Source organism: Parambassis ranga, chromosome 1 (genome assembly GCF_900634625.1).
Source record: "Parambassis ranga chromosome 1, fParRan2.1, whole genome shotgun sequence".
In the NCBI taxonomy this organism is placed as follows: domain Eukaryota; kingdom Metazoa; phylum Chordata; class Actinopteri; family Ambassidae; genus Parambassis; species Parambassis ranga.
Window position 1 is genome coordinate 7,524,717 of NC_041022.1, and position 20,500 is coordinate 7,545,216.

The 20,500-nt window shown below is 40.4% G+C and overlaps 4 protein-coding genes across 7 annotated transcripts in view; 1 reads left to right on the forward strand and 3 right to left on the reverse strand.

Annotated features, from left to right (window-relative positions):
- Nucleotides 1–287: 287 nt before the first annotated feature.
- nol11 (nucleolar protein 11) lies at nt 288–6,176 on the reverse strand. 2 transcript variants are annotated; one of them, XM_028417533.1, is made up of 18 exons: nt 5,996–6,176; nt 5,490–5,603; nt 4,798–4,854; nt 4,502–4,650; nt 4,376–4,433; nt 4,128–4,269; nt 3,820–4,017; nt 3,566–3,642; nt 3,086–3,209; nt 2,825–2,916; nt 2,663–2,728; nt 2,392–2,576; nt 2,127–2,252; nt 1,697–1,936; nt 1,458–1,536; nt 1,268–1,360; nt 909–1,016; nt 288–804 (listed from the first exon to the last, which is right to left on the reverse strand). In XM_028417533.1, exons 1-18 carry the CDS (start codon nt 6,140–6,142, stop codon nt 691–693), a joined length of 2,169 nt encoding a protein of 722 aa, XP_028273334.1. In that variant the 5' UTR covers nt 6,143–6,176; the 3' UTR covers nt 288–690. The 2 variants fall into 2 exon arrangements, with proteins under 2 accessions (XP_028273334.1, XP_028273325.1); XM_028417524.1 differs by having other exon boundaries at nt 2,825–2,937.
- Nucleotides 6,177–6,404: 228 nt separating this feature from the next.
- On the reverse strand, nt 6,405–9,577 carry LOC114443511 (beta-2-glycoprotein 1-like). The gene is made up of 8 exons (XM_028417618.1): nt 9,418–9,577; nt 8,884–9,066; nt 8,487–8,583; nt 8,300–8,376; nt 7,904–8,092; nt 7,287–7,466; nt 6,835–7,032; nt 6,405–6,760 (listed from the first exon to the last, which is right to left on the reverse strand). Exons 1-8 carry the CDS (start codon nt 9,473–9,475, stop codon nt 6,696–6,698), a joined length of 1,047 nt encoding a protein of 348 aa, XP_028273419.1. The 5' UTR covers nt 9,476–9,577; the 3' UTR covers nt 6,405–6,695.
- Nucleotides 9,578–10,732: 1,155 nt separating this feature from the next.
- LOC114443506 (beta-2-glycoprotein 1-like) lies at nt 10,733–13,158 on the reverse strand. The gene is made up of 8 exons (XM_028417604.1): nt 12,998–13,158; nt 12,619–12,798; nt 12,141–12,237; nt 11,989–12,065; nt 11,713–11,898; nt 11,418–11,597; nt 11,130–11,327; nt 10,733–10,911 (listed from the first exon to the last, which is right to left on the reverse strand). Exons 1-8 carry the CDS (start codon nt 13,065–13,067, stop codon nt 10,802–10,804), a joined length of 1,098 nt encoding a protein of 365 aa, XP_028273405.1. The 5' UTR covers nt 13,068–13,158; the 3' UTR covers nt 10,733–10,801.
- Nucleotides 13,159–14,964: 1,806 nt separating this feature from the next.
- Nucleotides 14,965–20,500, forward strand: part of prkcaa (protein kinase C, alpha, a) — a 122,797-nt gene continuing 117,261 nt past the window's right edge. For 2 of the 3 annotated variants that reach the window (XM_028417546.1, XM_028417554.1), the window contains exons 1-2: nt 15,157–15,323; nt 16,604–16,635. In XM_028417546.1, the coding sequence (XP_028273347.1) occupies nt 15,157–15,323; nt 16,604–16,635 (199 nt within the window). Of the gene's footprint in view, nt 15,324–16,603; nt 16,636–20,500 lie in introns of all 3 variants that reach the window. The other variant, XM_028417564.1, reaches the window with a different exon arrangement.

Sequence of the window (20,500 nt, forward strand, 5' to 3'; positions counted from 1 at the left end):
GTTCAGTTTTATTTTTTTTGTTTAGTTTTTCGTTCCTACACTATCGAGGGAAACAATCGCCACACAAATCTAGCTCTAAACGCCACGATTATCAAAACTTTGCTGCTCACTGATTGTTCTTGTCCTAGTGTCAGGAAACACAAATTTTCCTGGACATAGGTTTAACTGGTAAAGTGTATATTCTATATGCAAAGCACACTGCAAAAATGACACAAACTGAAAACTGTCGTCCAACAAACATGTAAATTAAGAACTGTTTCAAAACAAACTAAAACAGCTAAAGTAAGTCGGGTGTGGTATCTGTACTTTTTTATTTTTGTATTAAAAATACTGTCACATGGGTTAGCAGTCGTCTCTTACATATCTATATCGACATAAAACGCTAACATGTGAACACCTCATACAAATTTATGACACATTTACAAATATATTGCATGGGGGACACATACAAAAAATGGTATTTTCCTCACAAGTTGAACGGGTCCCATTCATAACATTACAAACTATCACAAGGTGGATATTGTATGCATAACCCCAACAGCCAGAATGTCATCAGCTTAAATCATCTGCAACTGTTATCTCTTCCTGAATTAGTCTGATACCATCTGGAACAATATACAACTTAAAGTGAAAAACCGTAAGGACACATTTTTCCCTCTGTGATTTATTAAAAGTACATATGTACACATTCTAAAACAGCTCAATGACTTCAATAGAGTACTGTCCAACATCTTTCTTTGCTTTCATCTTATTGATCTCTTGGAGGCTGCCTTCAATCTTTCCAAGCTCACACACCAGTTTCACCTGAAGACAGACGAAGGCATCATAGTTAGAAACACCGCCTGTTCACAATATATGCTGCATAACATGCATGAGTAGATAAAAAAAAGGACAAAATGGTTTGTTACCTGAGCCTTTACAAAGCCGTGGAGATTCAGCAGTAAGCCTTTGGCCTCAGGAGTCATAACCAGGACTGTAAAATGGGCGTCCAACAGCAAGCATACCCAGTCCATTATCTGCAGTAAAACACAACGGATCAATAGAAATTACAGTCCTCTCAAACTGGAATTTAGATTTGTTGCATTGTTACAGCTGAATAATTATGTTGATAGGATTTTGATAAGAATGTCACTAACAAGCAGCGTCTCCAGAGAAAACATTTATGTCAGCAAAGTAGACAAAATATATATATTTTGCCTCTAGCGCTGTCCCTGAATATGTCCTGCTGTGACAGACACACAGTGACTGTTCTGACACTGATACCAACCTGATTTAAACTTGGTGATCTGAATCCATGCGCCTGTGGGAGAGCATCTTGGGAATATTTTAGGTAGAGAAACTGCAGGTACTGGAGGAAAAGCTGATTGAATAAGAAAGAAAAAGACAAATTTAACAACTGTTCCCAAACATAAATGAGACGGTAATTAATTCATATGAGATGAAAGACTGCGACTCACAACAACATGTTGGGAAGAGAGGTCTTTTAGGTGTGGGAGGAGGAAGGTGTCACTGTATGCGGTCTGCAGGACCTCATTACTTTTCAGTTTGAGTTAAGGACTCACTTTTTAAATTGTTTCACATCAAACAGTTTGCAAAAATGTAGCATGACTATACTGACAATGTGAAGCCGATACTGGCATAGGGGTTAATCGTAATGAAAATGAAATAAGACACAATGGTGTCAATGTTAGGATACAGTAGAACAGCTTTATGTAATCCCACTGGACAAATCAGTTCTGGTGGAGTTGTGGCCTTCTCTTTGTCTTCTGCTCTGGTCTGTTTAGCACCAATGGCATCCGAGTGGTCCTCCTGGAAGGTGGTGGGGCTGAAGCCATTCTGCATGCCAGCCTGTCCCCGCTCCTTTAAAGTTAGTGTTTCCATAAAAGAGACGCTGTCGGGCTCCAGGTTTGCCTTCTCTGCATCGATATCTGGCATACTACATGAAAAGAAAAAGAAAAGAACTTTAGGCTCATAATGGATAAATATACTATCTAGCTGCACTGGCTATACTACATACCATGATCATCAGATATGTTTCTGCAAATTAATAATCCCTTATTGGGCAGGATTTTACATTTATTACTATATTACTGTCATTTTTTATTATGGCTATAACCAGTTTTTACCTGATGAATGCTTTGAGACAGGCACATGTGACAGCTTCTGGGATGTCGGGAAAAAACTGCAAACACAGCTGACACAGGAAGTAATCCTTCTTCTCAAGAGCCAGAAGAACAAGGGCAGGGCACACACTGTTGAAAGACAGTGACAGAGAAAACTTCTATTATAAAAATATAGAAGACATATAGAAATCCAAATGAATAGTAATGGAACCCATTTTCATTTTGAAATTTACCATAAAAACAAAAAAATCACGCCAACTCCACTGACCTGTGGCAAAGATACTGAGTGTGCACCAGCTGCGTTAGGGTGTTAGAGGGGTAAAAGGCTGGATCTGCCAGGCTCCGGGACACAAGTGAGGATGCTAGCTGTCCCACTGAGGGCTGCAGATCCTGCAGGTCAGCCCTGCACAAGAGCCCCTCAACCGCTTTCTGGACCTCTTCTACCGGTGCTGTCTGCATGAGGAAAATACATTTTATTTTAAAAGTTTTAAATAGTTTTGTCAACAGATTCAGTTGTTTGCTGAAGGATGTAATTATACCATGACAAGCTCCAGTATTTGTTCAATTGTTAAACTAGGTGCTGACTGGGTCCTACGGGTTGTTCTCTGTGTGGAAAAAAAAAAGAGGCGAGTCAATTTTGGATCAAGAAGATCCAGGAAAATGTATCTTGAAGCCTCATTTTAGAGGAATAACCAACATACCGTCTTCCTTGTCTCCACTGTTCTGGAGGGCTGAGCTTTCTCTCCGTGCAGAATGTTATTCCAAGATGGTACAGAAGCTGGAGCCTTGGACTCTGGAGGGAAAGTGAAACACGCTGTACAAATCGAACACAAGAAATCCTTCATGGAGGACTTAATGTTGGCACTGTGTCATCAGAACTATGCATATCTAAGTTGTTTGTATGTCATTAGCCTTATCATGCACATCAAGGTTATGATACCTCAGTCTGTGTTTTAGCTCACCTTCAGTCTTGCTCTGTTTTAGTTTGCCTAAGGCAGAGGCCAGAGAAGACTTGGGACACTCGAATGGTATAACAGAGAGGGTTTTCCCATGTGGAATAAATAACTTGTTGGAATAACTCCATAGCTATAATCAAAAAAAGAAAAATATATGAATGCACAACAGAATTGATGGTACAAGTACATCAACATCTATACATACTGTCCAACTTTGATTTAGGAGTGTAAACTGCTATTAAGTTGTGAGGAGGGACAACCAGCCCAATCACAGTGGAGAGCAGACACAATGCTCTACCAAAGTCATACAGTCCTCCATCAGCACCCAGCAGCTGGAAGGACAGGGAACCTTGGCCTGCTATAATAATAATAATAATAATAATGAAAAGAGCATGCAACACCTTAAGTTAACAGACATATATGAGGCTTTGGCCTTCCTGCCATCATCATTTTAACAATAATAAGCAGTTGGTTGTGAATTCCTACCTGTCCATAGATTTTACCCGCCATCTCTTTTCCAGCCTGAAGTGTCTGAAAATTAGTATTCCAGATGCAGAGGAAGTCTGAAATATCATAGACAGAGAGACATTCAGGAAACTCAAACTCTCACTCCAGACACTGAGATAGATTCAATTAGTATCTGATGCTGGGTGACCCACTGTTGCTATTCAATGTAAATGTTTCATTAAAATAGTACTTTTAGAGGTATGACAACCAGTCAGAGTGCCTCTGACATCTACCTTTCCCAGCTCCTGCAGATGGGTGTGGAACTCCTACAACAGCGACATGGGCTTCATCCAGGACGATGGCTGATGCTGCCTCCAGCTGTCCCTCACAGACAGGAAGACCTAGGAGCAGGTTACGTGGCAGCGGAAGAGCCTCTTCAACCACCAGCCCCCGCACAGGGACGACACTCTGGTATACGTGACCATTAGGATCTAAATGGTGGAAAAAATGTGGAGGAAGAAAACAATTAGAGGAAAAACACATGGTTTAAATATAAGAGATTATAGTTTATCGAGACCAGTAATAGAAAATTCTGGCTTACAGAGATAAAGAAGGAAAATGTGTTTGTCCCTGTAGGAGGCAGAGAAGCTCAGCGGGAAGAGACCGGGCTCCTCTCGCTCCAGACGGTACCTCTGCAGAGAGTTGGGGTTCAGTCTCTGCAGGTAGAGGAACTGGTCTCCCTTCTGTGGGACATTAAAGGTAAAAACAATTACACCTAAATACAAATACCAACCAAGGAAACAGTGCTCTACTGACTCCCACTCCTTGGCAAAGAATTGAAAACGTTACCTGTTCAGTTGTGAAGATAACAAATTGCTGTGCCTCCGCCAGTATGCTGGTGCTCCACCTACAGAGAAACAAAATGTCAGACTGCTCTGCTGCACCAATAACTGGATTTGCATTAACGGCACCAACCTGATAACTTCTTCTTGAGGCAAAACTTCTTCTATGGGCTGCTGAGGAGCTGAAAGCAGTGATTCCAGCTGCCTGACAGCTCCTCTCTGAAACAGTACAACAGGATCACCTCCATGTGCACAGTGAACCCTGCAGATATCTGATGACACCTGAAGAGAAAGCAAACAGAGGGTGGAGGTGAGCACCATAATCCAGTTTAATAATCACAACATATCAAGTAAAAATAAAGGACAGGAATCTTCAGAATGACTTAAACATTATCTCCAGAAAAACAGATAATCAGTGTTCAAACTTACAGTTGCTTTGAAGGTTTTGTCTAATAAGACGTCTTCTTCTTTCCAAATTCTGATAACCTAAAAAACAAGAACAAAAGAATAACATTATAAAGTGACATAATTCTACAAGGATATCAATTAATAAAACAAAAGATCAACCAATTCATCCATGTTTAATCACCCTTATCTGCCAGTGAGCACACAAACACTGCCACTAATGGGTCACAGAATAAGATGTGGTACCAGGCCTGTCCACAGCTCACAGATGTTGGACATAATATAGTGATAATGATGCCTTACTGCTATCTAAACAATGGACTGGTGAAACTTCACTCTATTTTTGTAATAAACTGAACATGAGCCTGGGACAGGTGGAGCGTGTCCTTGCCATCAGGTGCTGTGGTTATAAGAATGTAATCCTTCCTACTTTTCTTAATGTTCTTCTAGAGATTGTGCAATGCTGCCCGTTCTCACAACATGTCATTGCTGGTCAATGTAAAATAAATGTATACTACATCTTCTACAGCTTCTAACAGCACTGGTGGACGTAAATCAGCATTGCAAGAGTAGGAAAGTTTAACAATTTATGTGTCTTGAATTAATTCATACAGATAATTTAGGTGTATCAATAGACCTAATAGGACCAAAGGAAACATTACAGACAGAATACATTTCTGCATCTACCCAGTAAAAGAAAGGATGGTCAAGTGTACCCTGTGGTCTGAGACAGCCACATATTCTTTGGTCTGTGAGTTGAAGACAGCTGAGCAGGTCAGAGTTTGTCCTTGTTTCACCGTCCAGCTGCCCAGCGGCTTCTGGTCAGACACCTGTAAGAACAAAGGAGGGCAGAATAATGAACAGAACTTCACCTTTTAGGACCATATGTCAAACTAGCTACATGCCATACAAGCCCGCTACATGAAAATCACTGTTTAGCAGTTCGTGCGTGACTTGCAGCGTATGTAGCTAACGTTAGCTAACATTAGCTTGTCTTTGCGAATTAGAATAACGGCAAGCAAGTCATTCCCGTAGCATGCGAGCCGTTGTGTTCACGCTTCACGGAAAAGAGACAAGCTACAATCACAGCCATATCATTTTTTAACGTGACGTTACGTCTCTCACACCGTTGGTAGTCGGTACCGAGGATGCTAACACGCTGTTCGCACCGACTAGCTGGCCCTGCTTACGAAAACCTCTTAAAACACAAGCTTATCGTTACCTTGTACAGAGTGACATTTCTGCTTGAGTCTGTGACAATGACATGGTCGCCGTCTCTCTCTTCTTCGACCCCCTGAATGCCTGAACTGCACAAATTTAGATCTGGAACAAGTCCGCACAACGTGTATCCCTCATACAGCGCCGCCATGCTGGACGAGAAGAACGTGGAAGTCGCTGGTTCTCGCGAGAATAGACCAACCGGAACCACAACACCGCAGCGTGGGGATTCATGTATGTGGTAGCAGCTTTAATTTGAATAATAATTTGTCTGCTCTTCGGTTTGATTAAAGTATCCACATTAAAAGGTCTCTGAAATAACCAAAATCCATGTGCGAGTTTTATTAATTTTATTTTTAACAATTAACTCAACATGATTCCTTATTTTTAGAAAATTATATTTGATCATCGTCATCATTTGTGTAGGACTTTATTTGCAGTCACATTCTATAACACCCAACACAATGACATGTGAACGTACAGTCACAGTATCAGCAATAAACCAGCTCAGACAGTTTGGAGTATTCACAGATTTACAACAAACCTGCTGTGCAGGATTTAGTGCCATCTAGTGGTAAATTTGGAGATTGCAACCAAAATACACAAGAACGCAATTTGTAGTTAAAAAATGTGAAATTGTGTTACATACAACAAAAAACACAAGTGAATGCAAGCCATTAATAAGTCAAGATTTACACACTTTTTCAGCACTGTTCAATTTCTGATGGTAGCGATCCTGAGTTGAACTTATAAGCAATGTCACTGGGCTCTAAAAGAGAAACAGAAACACAGTTAGAATGGACTGTGACTAAAAAAATTATGATTATGATAATAATTATTCACCTTTGAAGCATTCAGGAAGTTGCAGTCTTCCATCAATACACTGTGTTGGTATGGCATATCCACAATTCCTGTCCTCGTTCATGCAGTAGACCGAGACAATTTCTTTGTGTAAGACTTTGTTAGGTTCAAAGTTTTTAATCCAGATTTTCTCCCCCTTGTATAATATTCTCCCTCTCTGTATGTCAACACGACAAGGAGCTGTAAATCATAAGAGGAAGAAACAAACATACATTAGAGACTTGGCTTTTTTAATTCTCTAATATCTGAACAATAGTGAAAATTCTGAATAGATTTCAGATTAAGATGGCATGAGCCTGTGGCTCCAACTACCATGTTTGTTTTATGTAAACAACACAATGAATATTTAAAACCACTTACATTAATATTACACAGAAGTAATTGCCGTCAGAGGCAATACATATAAATAAAGTAAAAGTGGCATGCAGGCCTACCCATGCATGACGGCCTTGCAGACCATGTCCCGTCCTTCTGGCAAAAAACCTCCTGACTTCCCTCCAGCTCATAGTCACCAGTGCAGCCATATTTGATTGTTTCCATGTAGTCATAGTTTCTTTGGTCATTGTTTGACATGTAGCCTCTCTCAATGTTCTTCGGTGGAGGGCAGGTCACCACTGTAAAAGGAACCATCAGAGTCCAATAATAATGTAGCTATAGGGTTCATGTTATTACAAGGTGAGATGTTTGATTTAAATCCCCCCATATGCTGCACGACTATGACCTTCTAACTGCTACAGGTAAGCATTCATTGAACAAATCACTTTTTTTCTCTCTATACAAACCTATTCATGCATTTCAGTGGAGTTTTCCTAGATCAACTATTCACATTTTCCTGCTGTCTTTGTCAAGATATAAAAAGATTATTGTAATTACCATACTGATTGAGTCAATCACTCATGCTTGCTAGACTTTCTCCCCCTCCAAATATGACATTTGTATTGGAACACATCTGCACATGGAAATGGTGTTGTCTTTTACATCCAAGAGATGGTTGTGATCTGTAATATTCTGCCTTTTGATCTGTAAGATTCTGCCTTTACAACCTTCATACCTTGACATGTTGGTGTCTTGGTCCAGGTGCCGCTGGCCGTGCACTTAGCTTCTGCATTGCCAAAAGATGCATATGGAGGCAGGCATTTGTATGTGACTGTGGTGCCGTATTCAGTGGTGTTTCCTCTGACTATCCGATCATAAATGATCCCGCCAAACTCTGGGATAGGAGCGAGACCACAGGTCACAGCTACAGGAGAGGAGAGACAAAGTTTACCAGTTTATAAGATGCTTAAACAGTCGGTGTTTTATTAGTTGTGTATGTTGTGCACTATTTTGCAGAAACTGGTGAAAATCAGGGAAATAAACTGAAGTCAAAATGTGTTTTCAGCCCCTGAATCTCTCTGTCATGAGCAATGCCTGAGTAAGGTGTACTGTTTATATTGGGACTACTTACGCCTGCATTCTGGTTTATCTGAGCTCCACGTTGCATTGGCTTGACACACAGCAGAGCTGGATCCAGTCAAGATGTACCTGTGCAGTGGAAAATTATTTATTTAAGAGGAGTGTAATTTACCTTGTATTATCTAGACATATTTATGCATCCTATTAAAAGCATTCACAACACATTGTTATCGGTTTACCCTTCATGACAGGTATAGTTGATCACACTCCGGTATGTAGTATCATCGTAGAGCATTTCTCCATTGAGCAGCTGATTAGGATAGGGACATCTTTTTACTGCAGGATATAAAATGATGGTTGAGAAAACACATATGAATACAATTTTACAAATGCTTTATTTTTAAAATAATGGAAATGACATATTTAGTTTTCACTCTTAAATTCACAATATTTTCTATTTGTGATACAGGTTAACATTCTATTCTCCCCATCTAATTTAATCTAATAATAATATACATTATAAAAAAATTATTATAAACTATGTTAGAAAAACTTCTTTTACAATGTTTTCCTGTTGCTTCGAAGTGAAATCTGCCATCAAATGACATATGTCTCTTAAGAATAAAGGTTACCCACATGTGCAGATTAGTTTGGTTGCCGTCCATGCTCCGCTGGCACCGCATACAATGGTGTGAGGTCCGAACACAGGAGTGTATCCCTCTTCACAGGACAGCCTTAACTCTGCACCAGGGCTGTAAATCCTCTGCAGCCCATGTATCTCAACATTGGCACCCAGCTGAGGCCGAGAACACACTGCCTCTACACACATTATAAGATAGAGATTGAAACACATCAGTGTCAACAACATTCTGGATCCACCGGGCTTCAAAAAATCCTGATCAAATGTTACATTTCCATAAGAATGAAGCCTCTACAGTTTAACCTGTGTTCTATCTGATTATTTTCCTTTATCTTTTGTAACATTTCTGGTCTATAGCTGTCTTAAAACAATGGAATCATACTGAATTCATTATCAACCAGTACGTTTAATTAAAATGAGAACAAACAAATACCATCATAGATAAAAAAAACAAGGCCTTTACTAAAACATGTTCAACCAATCTATATCTGTTAAGCTGTATAATGTCAAATAAAAGTCAGTACAAATACCATTCTCAGCAGGGGTAAAAGACAGAAAAAGACAAAGCAGAAACAGCAACAATTCCATCCTTTGTAGCACTGTGCAGATGTTCCTGGTTTCTGTCCCCTCTGGTTCAAACACTGACTCTCTGTACCCGCCTGCTTTCACTGTTGTTTGTGTTTCACTAAAAGTAAATAGATAAGAGCAGCATGAAGTAACTCCTCATTCCTATCTTTGTTTTGATTTTGTATTTTTTTGCCAGCTGTTTGACAAACAGATTATTGGGACATTTTACTGGAAGGGACAATCATCTAACAGTGGAATTTACCAGAACAACCTAACATTTGTCCATATGTTCGTATGGTTTTTATAGAGTTTAGCATAAAAAAATGGCAGCAAAAGGTATAACTTGTCAGTAACCGGTATGGTTAGTGTTGTCTAAAATCTGATGTACTTTAGTCAGCCACATTTAAATGCTGCTTTTGTGTTGCTATGTGACACACAAATAAAAATAAGTATAATGTATTTTACTAGGCACAGTAATGATGAAAAGGTTGATCGCATCGCACTGATTATTGATTGATCGGCCATAGATAAAGGTACAGAACACTGGGCTGCTCAGGCCGTTAGGGCTGACCAATCAAAGCAGGCTAAGGCTGGAATTTCAGATCATTTTCAATGAGTATCAGCAATAGGAATCCAATAATATATAAAAAGTTTACGGAAGGCACAGCCCCTTTTGGCAATGGATGCCTTTTCTAAATTTTGGTGATAATTTTATAAAAGTATGGTGGCATTATTACTAAAACTATCTAAGAAACTTCTTCCACCATCATTTCTCCCTGCATGCATGGCACATCAAATATTACACAGAATGAAAATTCTCAGGTTAATAAGCTACGTTGTAATTCTCTAAATCAATTGTCAGATGCTAAGATTTAACACTACAGTACTAAATCTAACCTCTTTATATTGAAATGGCACAGGACTTCAGAAAATGTGCATCATTTTTATGTAAGAGAAGCTACAATGGTAAGATTTTATTACATTTTTAACATAAGTAACACTAAAACGGCAGCAGCTCTGTGAAATGTTCACACTGTGATATTAAACGTATTAGAGCAGCGGCAGTCATATGGAGCTTCACACGTATGTATAGTGTGAATTTGTGAAATGAAGTCTCTCAGGAAAGGATGTCAGTTGACATTTGAAGGTGTGACAGCGTCTTCCTAAGACCCTCTGAGACCTTACATGACTATGTTATATAAATACATGTTATATTTTGAGAACTGAAAAAGAGAAAATGCATGACACCAAGAGAAATAACTTTAGAGACAGCTCATATCATCAGATGGTACTGCGTATTATTTTTATTGTGTATTGGCTTTTACCCACATAGCTGACTTTTTATTATCATGCAGGGCGTGGTAAGGCGCTGGGGACTGCAGGTGGAGCAGCAACACACATTGTGATTTCTGATGGCAGGGTTTTGGCCCGTAAACTGTACTCCACCTTACCAGGTTCTAAAAGGGAAAAAAAGAAAATTTGCCAACTTTATGGTAGATTTATTATGAAAAGTGAGCGTTTCTGGTGACATGTGATCAAACCTAAAAGACCTCTATCCCCAGCCGATAAACTGCACTCCCCTTTATCAGTGATTTGTTTCCTTAAAGACATCTCCTCTGCTGTCTTTCATCTTCAGCACCTTCAAACAGATTTCTCAAGCTGAGCAGGAACTCACCTTCAAAGCATTCTGGGATGGGGAGAGTTCCATCGTTGCACGTGCTGACCACAGGGTAGCCACACCTCTCAGTTTTGTTCAGACAGTAGAAGGCAACATGTTCTCCATGAAGGACTCTGTTTGGTTTCAGATCTGAGATCCAGATCTTCCTGCCATTGTAGAAGATACGGCCTCTTTTGATGCCAACTGTGCAGGGAGCTGGGTGGAAAAACACAGAAAACCATTTGGGAGACATGACTACGGAAACTGAATCCTCATCATCCATACAGAAATTCAGCCTGGACTCACCCCGGCAGATGGGCTTTGCTGACCAGCTTCCTGTGTTTTGGCACTGAATCTCAGCTTTACCATCCAGAGCATAGTGCTCATTGCAGCCATACTTCACTGTTTCCTTGTAGCCATGCAGTCTCATCACAGCAAAGGTGATGAAACCGTTTGGTATGTTTGTTGGTATAGGGCAGCTCACCTCTGTTATAAGGTTGGGAAAATGAAACAATAAGTTCCAAATAACTCTCACAATGCTGTGAAGCTCATCCATACTTTGTGAAGCCATTAGACTGACTGTGTTAAAAAGTCCGCTCACCTCGACACACTGGTGGTTCGGTCACTGTTCCGTCAGCCATGCAGGATCCTCTCTCATAACTTGGTGCTTTAGGTCGATTGCACTCATATGTCCAGCCTTGTCCGTACATGGTGGTTGTTCCAGTAACTGGTTTATCATGGACAATCTGACCATCTGTTGGCGCCTTGGGCAGAGGACAGTTCACAGCTGTAAGAAGAAAAAAGTTACACCGACTGTATGCAAGTGTCCATCTAAAGCTGAAGGTCTCATTTGCGCCACATTATTTCACTGCAGTACCTTTGCAGAGAGGTGGTGGATGACTCCAGGTGCCATCATGTAAACACCTGCTTTCATTGGCTCCTTGAATGACGTAGCTGATGAACAAAATATCATTACCCTGAAATACCGCTTTAACCAAATGGCACTAATGTATCAGTTTCCCCTCTTACCCGTCATCACATGTGTAGTTCAGCACACTCTTGAATGGAGCTTCTGTCCTCCCCATTGCTAACGGCTGCAGAGCCCTGGGGATCGGGCACATCTTGGCTATGGGAAGAAGGCTATGTGTTAGTTAGCATCAATAATGCTGAATCTTTAGAGTGTGACTGTAAGTGTGAGTCAAACAACTTTTACAACTGTCAGGAATCAGTCAGTGCAGTATATAAAGGAGACAATAACACTTAAATTACTTCTATTGTACTAGAACAATTGTGGCTTGTTTTGTGTCATGAAAAATTTCAAAAATCTGTGAAGAATTCCCTTCAAAAAGTTAAAAACTACAGTGTCTGGAACTTTAAATTTAAAGATTAAATGGGGGACAGAGAAAGAAGACAATCCACAAAACATATTCCATTCATTGCATTTACCCAACCTTTCTTCTCACATATTGCTGTATTACCACTGTATATGAGCAGTGACACGACTTACGGGAACACGCCAGGTTTGATGGGGTCCATTCTGCTGCGGCTGTACAGGTGATCCTGTGAGTTGCAGCTGCTGAAGGCAAGTATCCCTGTTCACATGTGAGGGTCACCTCCTCTCCGACCTCATACACACGTTTCAGGGTGGACACGTCAATCCCGTCAGGAACAGGAGGTCGGCCACACACTGGTTCAGGAAACACAGAAACACTAATGTACAAATAATGCACATACTCTACATGTGCAGTAACATGAATAATGTGCATTTTTTTGGTGCAATGCCTGTAAACGTTGCAGGAGATGCAAAATCATCAGTAAATACAGGTCAACACAGAATTTCAATTTTCTCCAAAAATACAAATTAAGCAGATTTTGCTTCATTTTACCTTTCTTGGAAGTTACAGTTGTGTATAAAGCTACTTGGCAGAGGAGCAATAAAGCCAAAGTTGGAGCCATTGTCTTTGAGAGGAGGTGTCCCCACTGTCCCCGGCGTCTGGGTAGAGGATGAGGCTACCATAAAGGCTGCTGGGCTATGGGGCAAGTGAAAGTCTGCTCCAATCACATGCTTGCATCGATTGAGCACAAAGGCCACAACTCCTGTACGTTTACCTAGAACTGATCCACCACTTTGATTTGGTGCAAGAGCAAGAAACAGACACACGCGGAAAAAAAAGTGTAATGTCCAAAGCAGAACTGAAGTTACTGAATAATTGTTAAACTTTTAGGCTGTAACACAGTAATTCAGTTTACTAAAACATGTAAACTTGCAGGGCAAATCAGTAAAATGATGCAATATCTAACTGGGTCAAATGATTTGCTATCATCATCCTTCATGGATAGATTCAAATATGCAGACTGACAGCATTGTTTCAATGGAACATGCAAGTCACAGACGGTTAATCACTCTTTTTCCAATTTGAGCTCAAAGTCTTTATTTGTATTTTAGAGCATAGTACAGCAGGTTTATTTGGCCCAATTCAATTTGTAAATATTTGTCTTTAATGGAAGAAGGACAGTGACAGTGAAAACTCTGTGGGTCAGTGAACCATACAGGAACTCAAAAATGTTAAAGCATCAGTATACATCTATTCAGATAGATCTGGAGTTTTCAAATGATTAATAAGAGAGAGTTTGGATGACTGAAGGAATAAACTTTGACAGTTTGTAATGGAGACAATATACTATGCTGTGAAATGCAGTGGTGTGAATATATGAGCGTTTTACTGCAGGACGCCTGTAGCCCCGTGCTGACACAGTGTATCCACCTATAATGGAACTAAGCAGACCTATTATCTTGGCAATATAATCTTGTTGTCTTCAGGGAATCTGTGTTTTTCCATCACACTAGGCTCATGTGTATCCATTCATGACGGCCATCAAATGCCTTAATAGTGTTGTTCAGACTGTGTATGTATGAACTAGATCCTTGTTTTCTGTAAACAAACAGTTCTTATAAAAACTACTGTTACACTGCAAAGCATTATGTAGTTTCTCTTGAACATAAATGTTGAGAGGACTCAAACACAGCTTGATGTGAATGAATCTCTTTACACGTGAACCACTCTGAAATCAGCATTATCGTGAATGTTATAAACAAGAATGAATATGTAATGCGTTTCTAATCCACAGGGTGACGCCCCCATTCTAAACTCCTGCACCGGGACCTGGGGCCTCCTCCCTCCCACAGCGGATCCTGTTGCGTGACATCAGCCGGACTGAAAAGGAGGAAACGGAGCCGAGCATCGTCAGATTACACACCAAACAGCAGAACAAGACCAGGAAGTGCCCCTTCAAAATAAGATCAGAAAGAACACTGTTGATGGCTCTGTCTTACTGTAACGCAAGTGAGGGCACATTTCAAAAACATTTTCAGTACCTTAAAGATATATTATATTTTTCTAGGTCAGGTCAGTATTTTAAGACAAGAGAAAAGGGATTAGACTACACTTGCTCTGGGAAACACAAAGCAAATGTAATCCAAGAAATCATCAAAAATAGTTTAGGCGTTGAATTATAGCACATAAATTAAGTCAAGAGATCATTAAGCAATGGTTAATTGACCAGGTACTTATCTATCTATCTATCTATCTATCTATCTATCTATCTATCTATCTATCTATCTATCTATCTATCTATCTATCTATCTATCTATCTATCTATCTATGTGAATTTGTATTTTAGGTAATCCACCAAAAACAAAAAAAATTCAGTGCCTTTATGTAATTATATTTTTTTTTAATTTATTTTATTTGTACATTAATACAAACAAGCCTTCCTCACGCATGCTTTTATTTTGAAGGTACGTACCGGATGCAGCCGCTTCCACCGCCGCTGATTGGACAGTGAGGGGAGCTGTCAGTGGAGCAGCCCAGTGGTTTCGCCAGGCAGGGAAAGCCCTCAGACAGTAAGTACAGTGTCTCCAGTGAGGACCGCCGCTCCGCACTCCGCCGTCTCGCCGCTGAGGGCTTGCACGTCTTAAAAGGGACTGAAAACACCCGAAGAGAGCCAGACGAGGCTGTTGCATTGATTTGCTTTTAGGGGGGACATGGCTGATGTAAGTTTGAACGAGTCGTCCACCGCGGACGTGGCGAATAGGTTTGCTCGCAAAGGTGCTTTAAGGCAAAAAAACGTCCACGAAGTCAAGGACCACAAGTTCACAGCCAGATTCTTCAAGCAGCCGACTTTCTGCAGCCACTGCACCGACTTCATCTGGTAAGCGTTCCCGTCTCCCACCTCCACCCCCTCTTACTGCTGCCTGTTGCATATTGGATAACTTCAGTCGAGCACTCTCTGGTTCATGATGCAACACAACTTCAGGCCAACTTTTCCCCCTCTGAACCTGTAATTTCCCAACTTTATGACTGACTTTATCACAGGAAAAGTGTCCGCGCAGGCGCGTAAATACGCACAACACTTTCCTCCACTGATCCCAATTTGTGGCATTTTGGTCTAATCACTCCCAGATGGGAGGAGTTATATTGCTGTTTATGATTAAATTCAGAAAAGCAGTATGAGTTATGTGTTATTTTTGTAGAAGTTCAAGGATCCAGAAGGGTCTGAACCCTTCCAGTGGTGCATAAACACAAGGCAGCTGCTATTACATGTATTTAAATGGAATAACAGGTTTCCCATCCTGGCAACTAACCTTTTATTATAAGCAACTGCTCTGATTGCACATATGGTGGAAGTTATGCAATTTACTGGCACTGTGAGCCCATATTGAAAAGCATCTAACCCAAACTGTTTCAACATGTGCACTCAGTCTTAAGTTGAAACACATCAGAAATGGGCAGCGACTTTCCAGAGACACACATTGTTGCCTTTCTGTTCAGTTCTTTCCAGCAAGAAAGAGAGAGCAAGAGAGAGAGAACACGTATATGGAAAATATGATGCCGATTCAGTCGTTCCAGTGTTTAAAATGTTACTTGTCAGGCTGTTGGTGTTCATAGTTTAATGTGAGGTGAGGGAACCTGCTGACAGCTCGGTAGAATTACACCCACATTTACAGTCCTCTGCTGCTGGAGGTGGGCGTGAGTCTTTTACCTTTTGTTTTACAGTCACCTGTGCCCTACCTAACACCTCTCTTCTGCACACAGCTCTGATGTGCATTTAAAGGCAAACAACATGTTGCATTTCTTCAACTTCTGTATGCAAGTCAGCAAATCAATCATGTGACAGTACATAGAGCCAAATGACTGTCAAACACCATGTGAGTTTGTTAGCGTCGCTTCTTTGGGAAGCTTTAAGATATAGAATGTTTGCTTCAGCCACCAGAGCACCAGTGCCTTTCAGTTCAACACAAGGTATTAGACTGAGTAGAGGGCAGGGCTCAAATTTCTCTCGGCAAAAGGCAGAAAATATCTCTCAAACTCTGCAGTGATATGTAATGCATGCAAGGTTTCTGTTGCGTGATGTACATATGAGTGGGTAAAGTGTATGTACTGTGTGTGTCAGCACAAAGACTCAATTCAGACTTTTTTTTCTCGTTTTAGGGGGTTTGGAAAACAAGGATTCCAGTGCCAAGGTAAAACTAAACTGACAAACATCTGACTCATTCAGAATGAGCCTCTGTGTGTGTGTGCATGCTCCATTTTCATTTGTATAACTAGATGTATCAATGTGAGTAGATGTTTTTGTGTCTGCCTGTTTCAGCTAATTGCTTTTTTATGACATGAATCATACGGGATAACATGATGACTTATGAACCCCCCCCCCCCCCCCCCCCCCCCCCCCACCACCACCACCACCACCAACGTGCATCATGAAGTGTCCCAGTGTTACTTCATATTGTGGTCATAATGGTTCTAAGTGCCAGGAAGTATATTGCCCAATTGTACGATAGGTTTGGCAGCTCTAGTTTTTTACAGCTTTTTATTAGGAGTTAAATCAATCAGGAAATCAGGTTTAAAGTATTGTTGATGACTCATCCTGCACTAAGAGGTGTATACTTTACCCCAGAAATGACATCACCCTAGTCGTCTTTTTCTCGTGGCATTTCTCTTTGTCAGACAAGCTTTCCTGGTCACAAAAACGCTGGTAGTTCTAATGCAGCATGGCTCTCTTTGCAGAATAGCTCTATTTGTCTACAGTAAAATGTGTCAATATGTGGAAACAGACAGCACTCCAGTTGCTACATCATGGTGTACCCTACATGATGTTTCATTAAGTGCAGCCCAATAAGTTTAAAGTGTCTTGTAAATAGTGGAGGGGGAGCTGCTAAGTGCACCAATTTCCAGTGCCACCAGCATCGCTGAAGGTGGATTTTTTTCTATCAAACTTCTTTCTGAGCTTTAGCATGCACTACGGTTCCCACTCACCTAATGTGGAAACCTTTGGGCTTGCCAAAGTAAGAGTCTGGCTGATAGTGCCCAGGTCACTGAAACAAATGGGTGTCAAACAACAATTTCACTTTGATATATATAAAAAAAGTTAGAAATTACAGGTTATTTATGATTTGAAGTGAGATGAGATGTGCAGAAGAACACATCTCATCTCACTTCAAATCATAAATAACCGACTTAGTAACATTTGCATCGAGCAATACTGCTTAAAAACTGGTTTATATAGATCTGACATCCTGGCTTAATAAATACAGTATATATGAACTGTGATATTTGCGTACAGTAATTGGACGCACCCTCCATGTGTATTTGTACTTTTGAAGTTCTATCACCAGGATAGAAGACAGACTCTCTGTTGGAAAGTAAACGATAAACACTTTCTAATGCAAGGTGTTTAATCTCAATGATTCAGAATCGTTACTTGGAAGTGTCGGGGGATGAGACATGTAGAGGTCTCAGCTGAATCATTACTCATCAAATGTGCTCTTGCGTGGCTATAAGGGCGCACGTACGTCTGGGAGTTGTTTACATGTAGAAACATGGATATTAGCCTATGTCTGCATGTAAATCCATGACTGCCAACAACCTCACACCCACTCTTCTAAGTGATCTGCTCAGTGAGATGCGGCTCACCCTTAGACAGGTCTTTGTGCTTGCCTTCATTATTAATGAGTCATTCTAAGGTGTTAGGGTATTGATAACCAAACATGTTTTTATTTTTTGCATCACCTGACATATTCAGCAGCTCCCTCCTCTGCTTTCATGGCAAGCTGCCATCCTGCCTCATTCTTACTATCACACATGGTGCACTGGAGGCTGTCTTTTCTCTCCTGCATTTAATGCTGAAGGAAACTGCCCACTCCTTATTTCTCCATCATAAATCCCTGCCTTGACCTGTTGAATAAATAATGATCCCACATTGTCAAGATGCAGGTGATTGGTTACACTGCAGCCATTCAAAGAGATGAGGGTCCCCGTTTTATGGCATTGGCTCAGCCATCAAATATTCAACTTAAGCTTCTATAAAATGAGGGTCAGGCCATCCAGCAGAGAACGGGCAGCCTCTCAGTCACTGCTTGAAAATGACACAAAGTGATAAACTGGAAAGTGGCATTTCTGTAACAAGAGTGACATTTAATTTTCAGCCCTGCAAATGTCTCCATTCCAAGAATAGTAATAGGGCTGCACAGTGTTACATCAGTTTAGTTTGTAGTCTTGAAGAATTGCTTAGAGTTGTTGCATATTTCAGCTCCTCTAATGTGTTTGTGTTTCAGCTCATCTAATTTGTGCAGACAAATCAGAAGTGTTTCTCAAGTCAAATCTTTGGGACAGAAAGCGATAACAACCTCTAGTAATGCAAAAGGAAGACGGACTCGGAGGTATTAAAAAACTGCTCTTGTCCCTGGCTCTAAAAGTAATAATAATAATAACTTTATTTATATAGGACTTTTTTAAACACACACTTTCAAAGTGCTGTACAATAAAATCAAAACAGGAACATGAAATTCATAAAATAAAACAGGAATTGCACAAGGTAAGTCAAGTGACTCCAACCTTACAACAAAATAAATTAACACGTTTAAAGCCTGTTACAAAAAAAGCAATCTTGGTTCCACAGATTGTTTGCTGTCAGGATATGTGTCTCAGCTAAACTCTTGCTCCACCTCTTCTGATTGAACTAGATGTCAGCTAGGCAGGTTAGTGATGGCCTGGGCCAATAAACTGAGCTTCAGTACTATTGATACGTCGATAGATAATTGACTGATGTATCCCACAGTTTACAATTAAAAGTATGGAACTGCTAACTAATAATAATAAAAGATGTTAATAATAGCAGGAAATACTAATGGCAAGAACTGGGCCTGGAGCTCAGAGTAAGGATGCCCTCAGGGAAACAGCAAACACACAAAGATGAAAATTAAAAGCATATATTGAACCTTTGTTAGAGGTGGAGCCTAGGGTAAGAACAGAACTATATGTCACTATAGAAAATAAACAAAACTACTGTGCGCACAAACAAAACTGTGTAGACCCAGGGGTTGCTACTTTGAGTCAGTTTGTCTCAGGGGTCAGCGTGTCTGGAGCCGAATGAGTGTATTCATTTCAATCCTACTAGATCCGAGGTTGTTAGTTCACCGCTTACTGAAGTGACAATAATATTTCTGAATTTAAAGCTGGAAGCCTCCTACCAGAGTGAAAGCACACAATTTAGATTCAGTTCAGCTTTTCTATTAATGTAATACAAAACAAATATTGGATCTCAGCCGTGATGCTGGTTACCTAGCTCGATCAGGTATTGAATAATTGGGGCGGATCCATGGACCTGATTTATTCACCTCAGTTCTTTGTTTGAAATGTGTGTTACGTCATGTGCCAGCAGCTCTGCAGCCTGATGGTCAGCTTCACCCACAACAAACACATACAGCAGCACTAAGAACGAGCCAAAGAATACTGCTAGAGATATTAGAGATATTGCTATTTGCAATATCTGTAAATGAATCAATCTGATTGGTGACAGGTGTCAGTCAGTTTATCAATACATCCAGAAAGTAACTAGCAATGGTGTGTTGGGTGCTGTCTTAGTAATGATACTCTAAATTAAAGTGCAGGATGTATGGATGTTTCTCTACAGTGTAATAGTACCTGAACGTCACAGGTTGATTGTGTTAGACATGAAAAAAAATCACTCTACTCTAAACATGACACTTGAAATTAAATGCTAAAGCAAGGTTTATGTTGTGGAAGCAAACGCGCCTATCAGTAACCACCTTTCTAAATGGTATCTGCATCGTGAACGATCTGTCCGTCGTCTCCTGCTTTTCCTGTGGGGTCCTATTTCAAGCTTCTGGCCCGCTGCCGTTGTGCAGCAGGGTATCTCAAATCACCATTTAGATGACACTGTAATACAGCCAGGCAATTTGTACTCGTGTCACTCAGCTGATTTAGCATTCAGACCCCTGGGACCTGGGTTGTTGGGTTAGGATAAGGATTTGTTGTCTCTTTAAGTTCTCATTAATCATTTAATCTTGTTCTGTGATGTGCTATCCT

Bases quoted from the DNA above. Each gene is read 5' to 3' on its own strand.
- nol11 (XM_028417524.1), bottom strand. From the start codon at position 6,142: ATGGCGGCGCTGTATGAGGGATACACGTTGTGCGGACTTGTTCCAGAT. The intron at 3,210-3,565 runs GTAGGAATTCAC...TTTTGATTATAG, and splicing joins CGGGTAAAATCTATGGACAG to CTATGGAGTTATTCCAACAA. The intron at 2,253-2,391 runs GTCAGTGGAGTT...GTCTTTCAACAG, and splicing joins ACTCAGTATCTTTGCCACAG to TGTGTGCCCTGCCCTTGTTC.
- LOC114443511 (XM_028417618.1), bottom strand. From the start codon at position 9,475: ATGGAATTGTTGCTGTTTCTGCTTTGTCTTTTTCTGTCTTTTACCCCT. The intron at 8,377-8,486 runs GTAAACCGATAA...TCCACTGCACAG, and splicing joins AACTATACCTGTCATGAAGG to GTACATCTTGACTGGATCCA. The intron at 7,467-7,903 runs GTATGAAGGTTG...TTCCTTTTACAG, and splicing joins CAAGACACCAACATGTCAAG to TGGTGACCTGCCCTCCACCG.
- LOC114443506 (XM_028417604.1), bottom strand. From the start codon at position 13,067: ATGGCTCCAACTTTGGCTTTATTGCTCCTCTGCCAAGTAGCTTTATAC. The intron at 12,066-12,140 runs GTAAGAGGGGAA...TTTGTTCATCAG, and splicing joins AACTACACATGTGATGACGG to CTACGTCATTCAAGGAGCCA. The intron at 11,598-11,712 runs GTGAGCGGACTT...ACCTTATAACAG, and splicing joins CGAACCACCAGTGTGTCGAG to AGGTGAGCTGCCCTATACCA.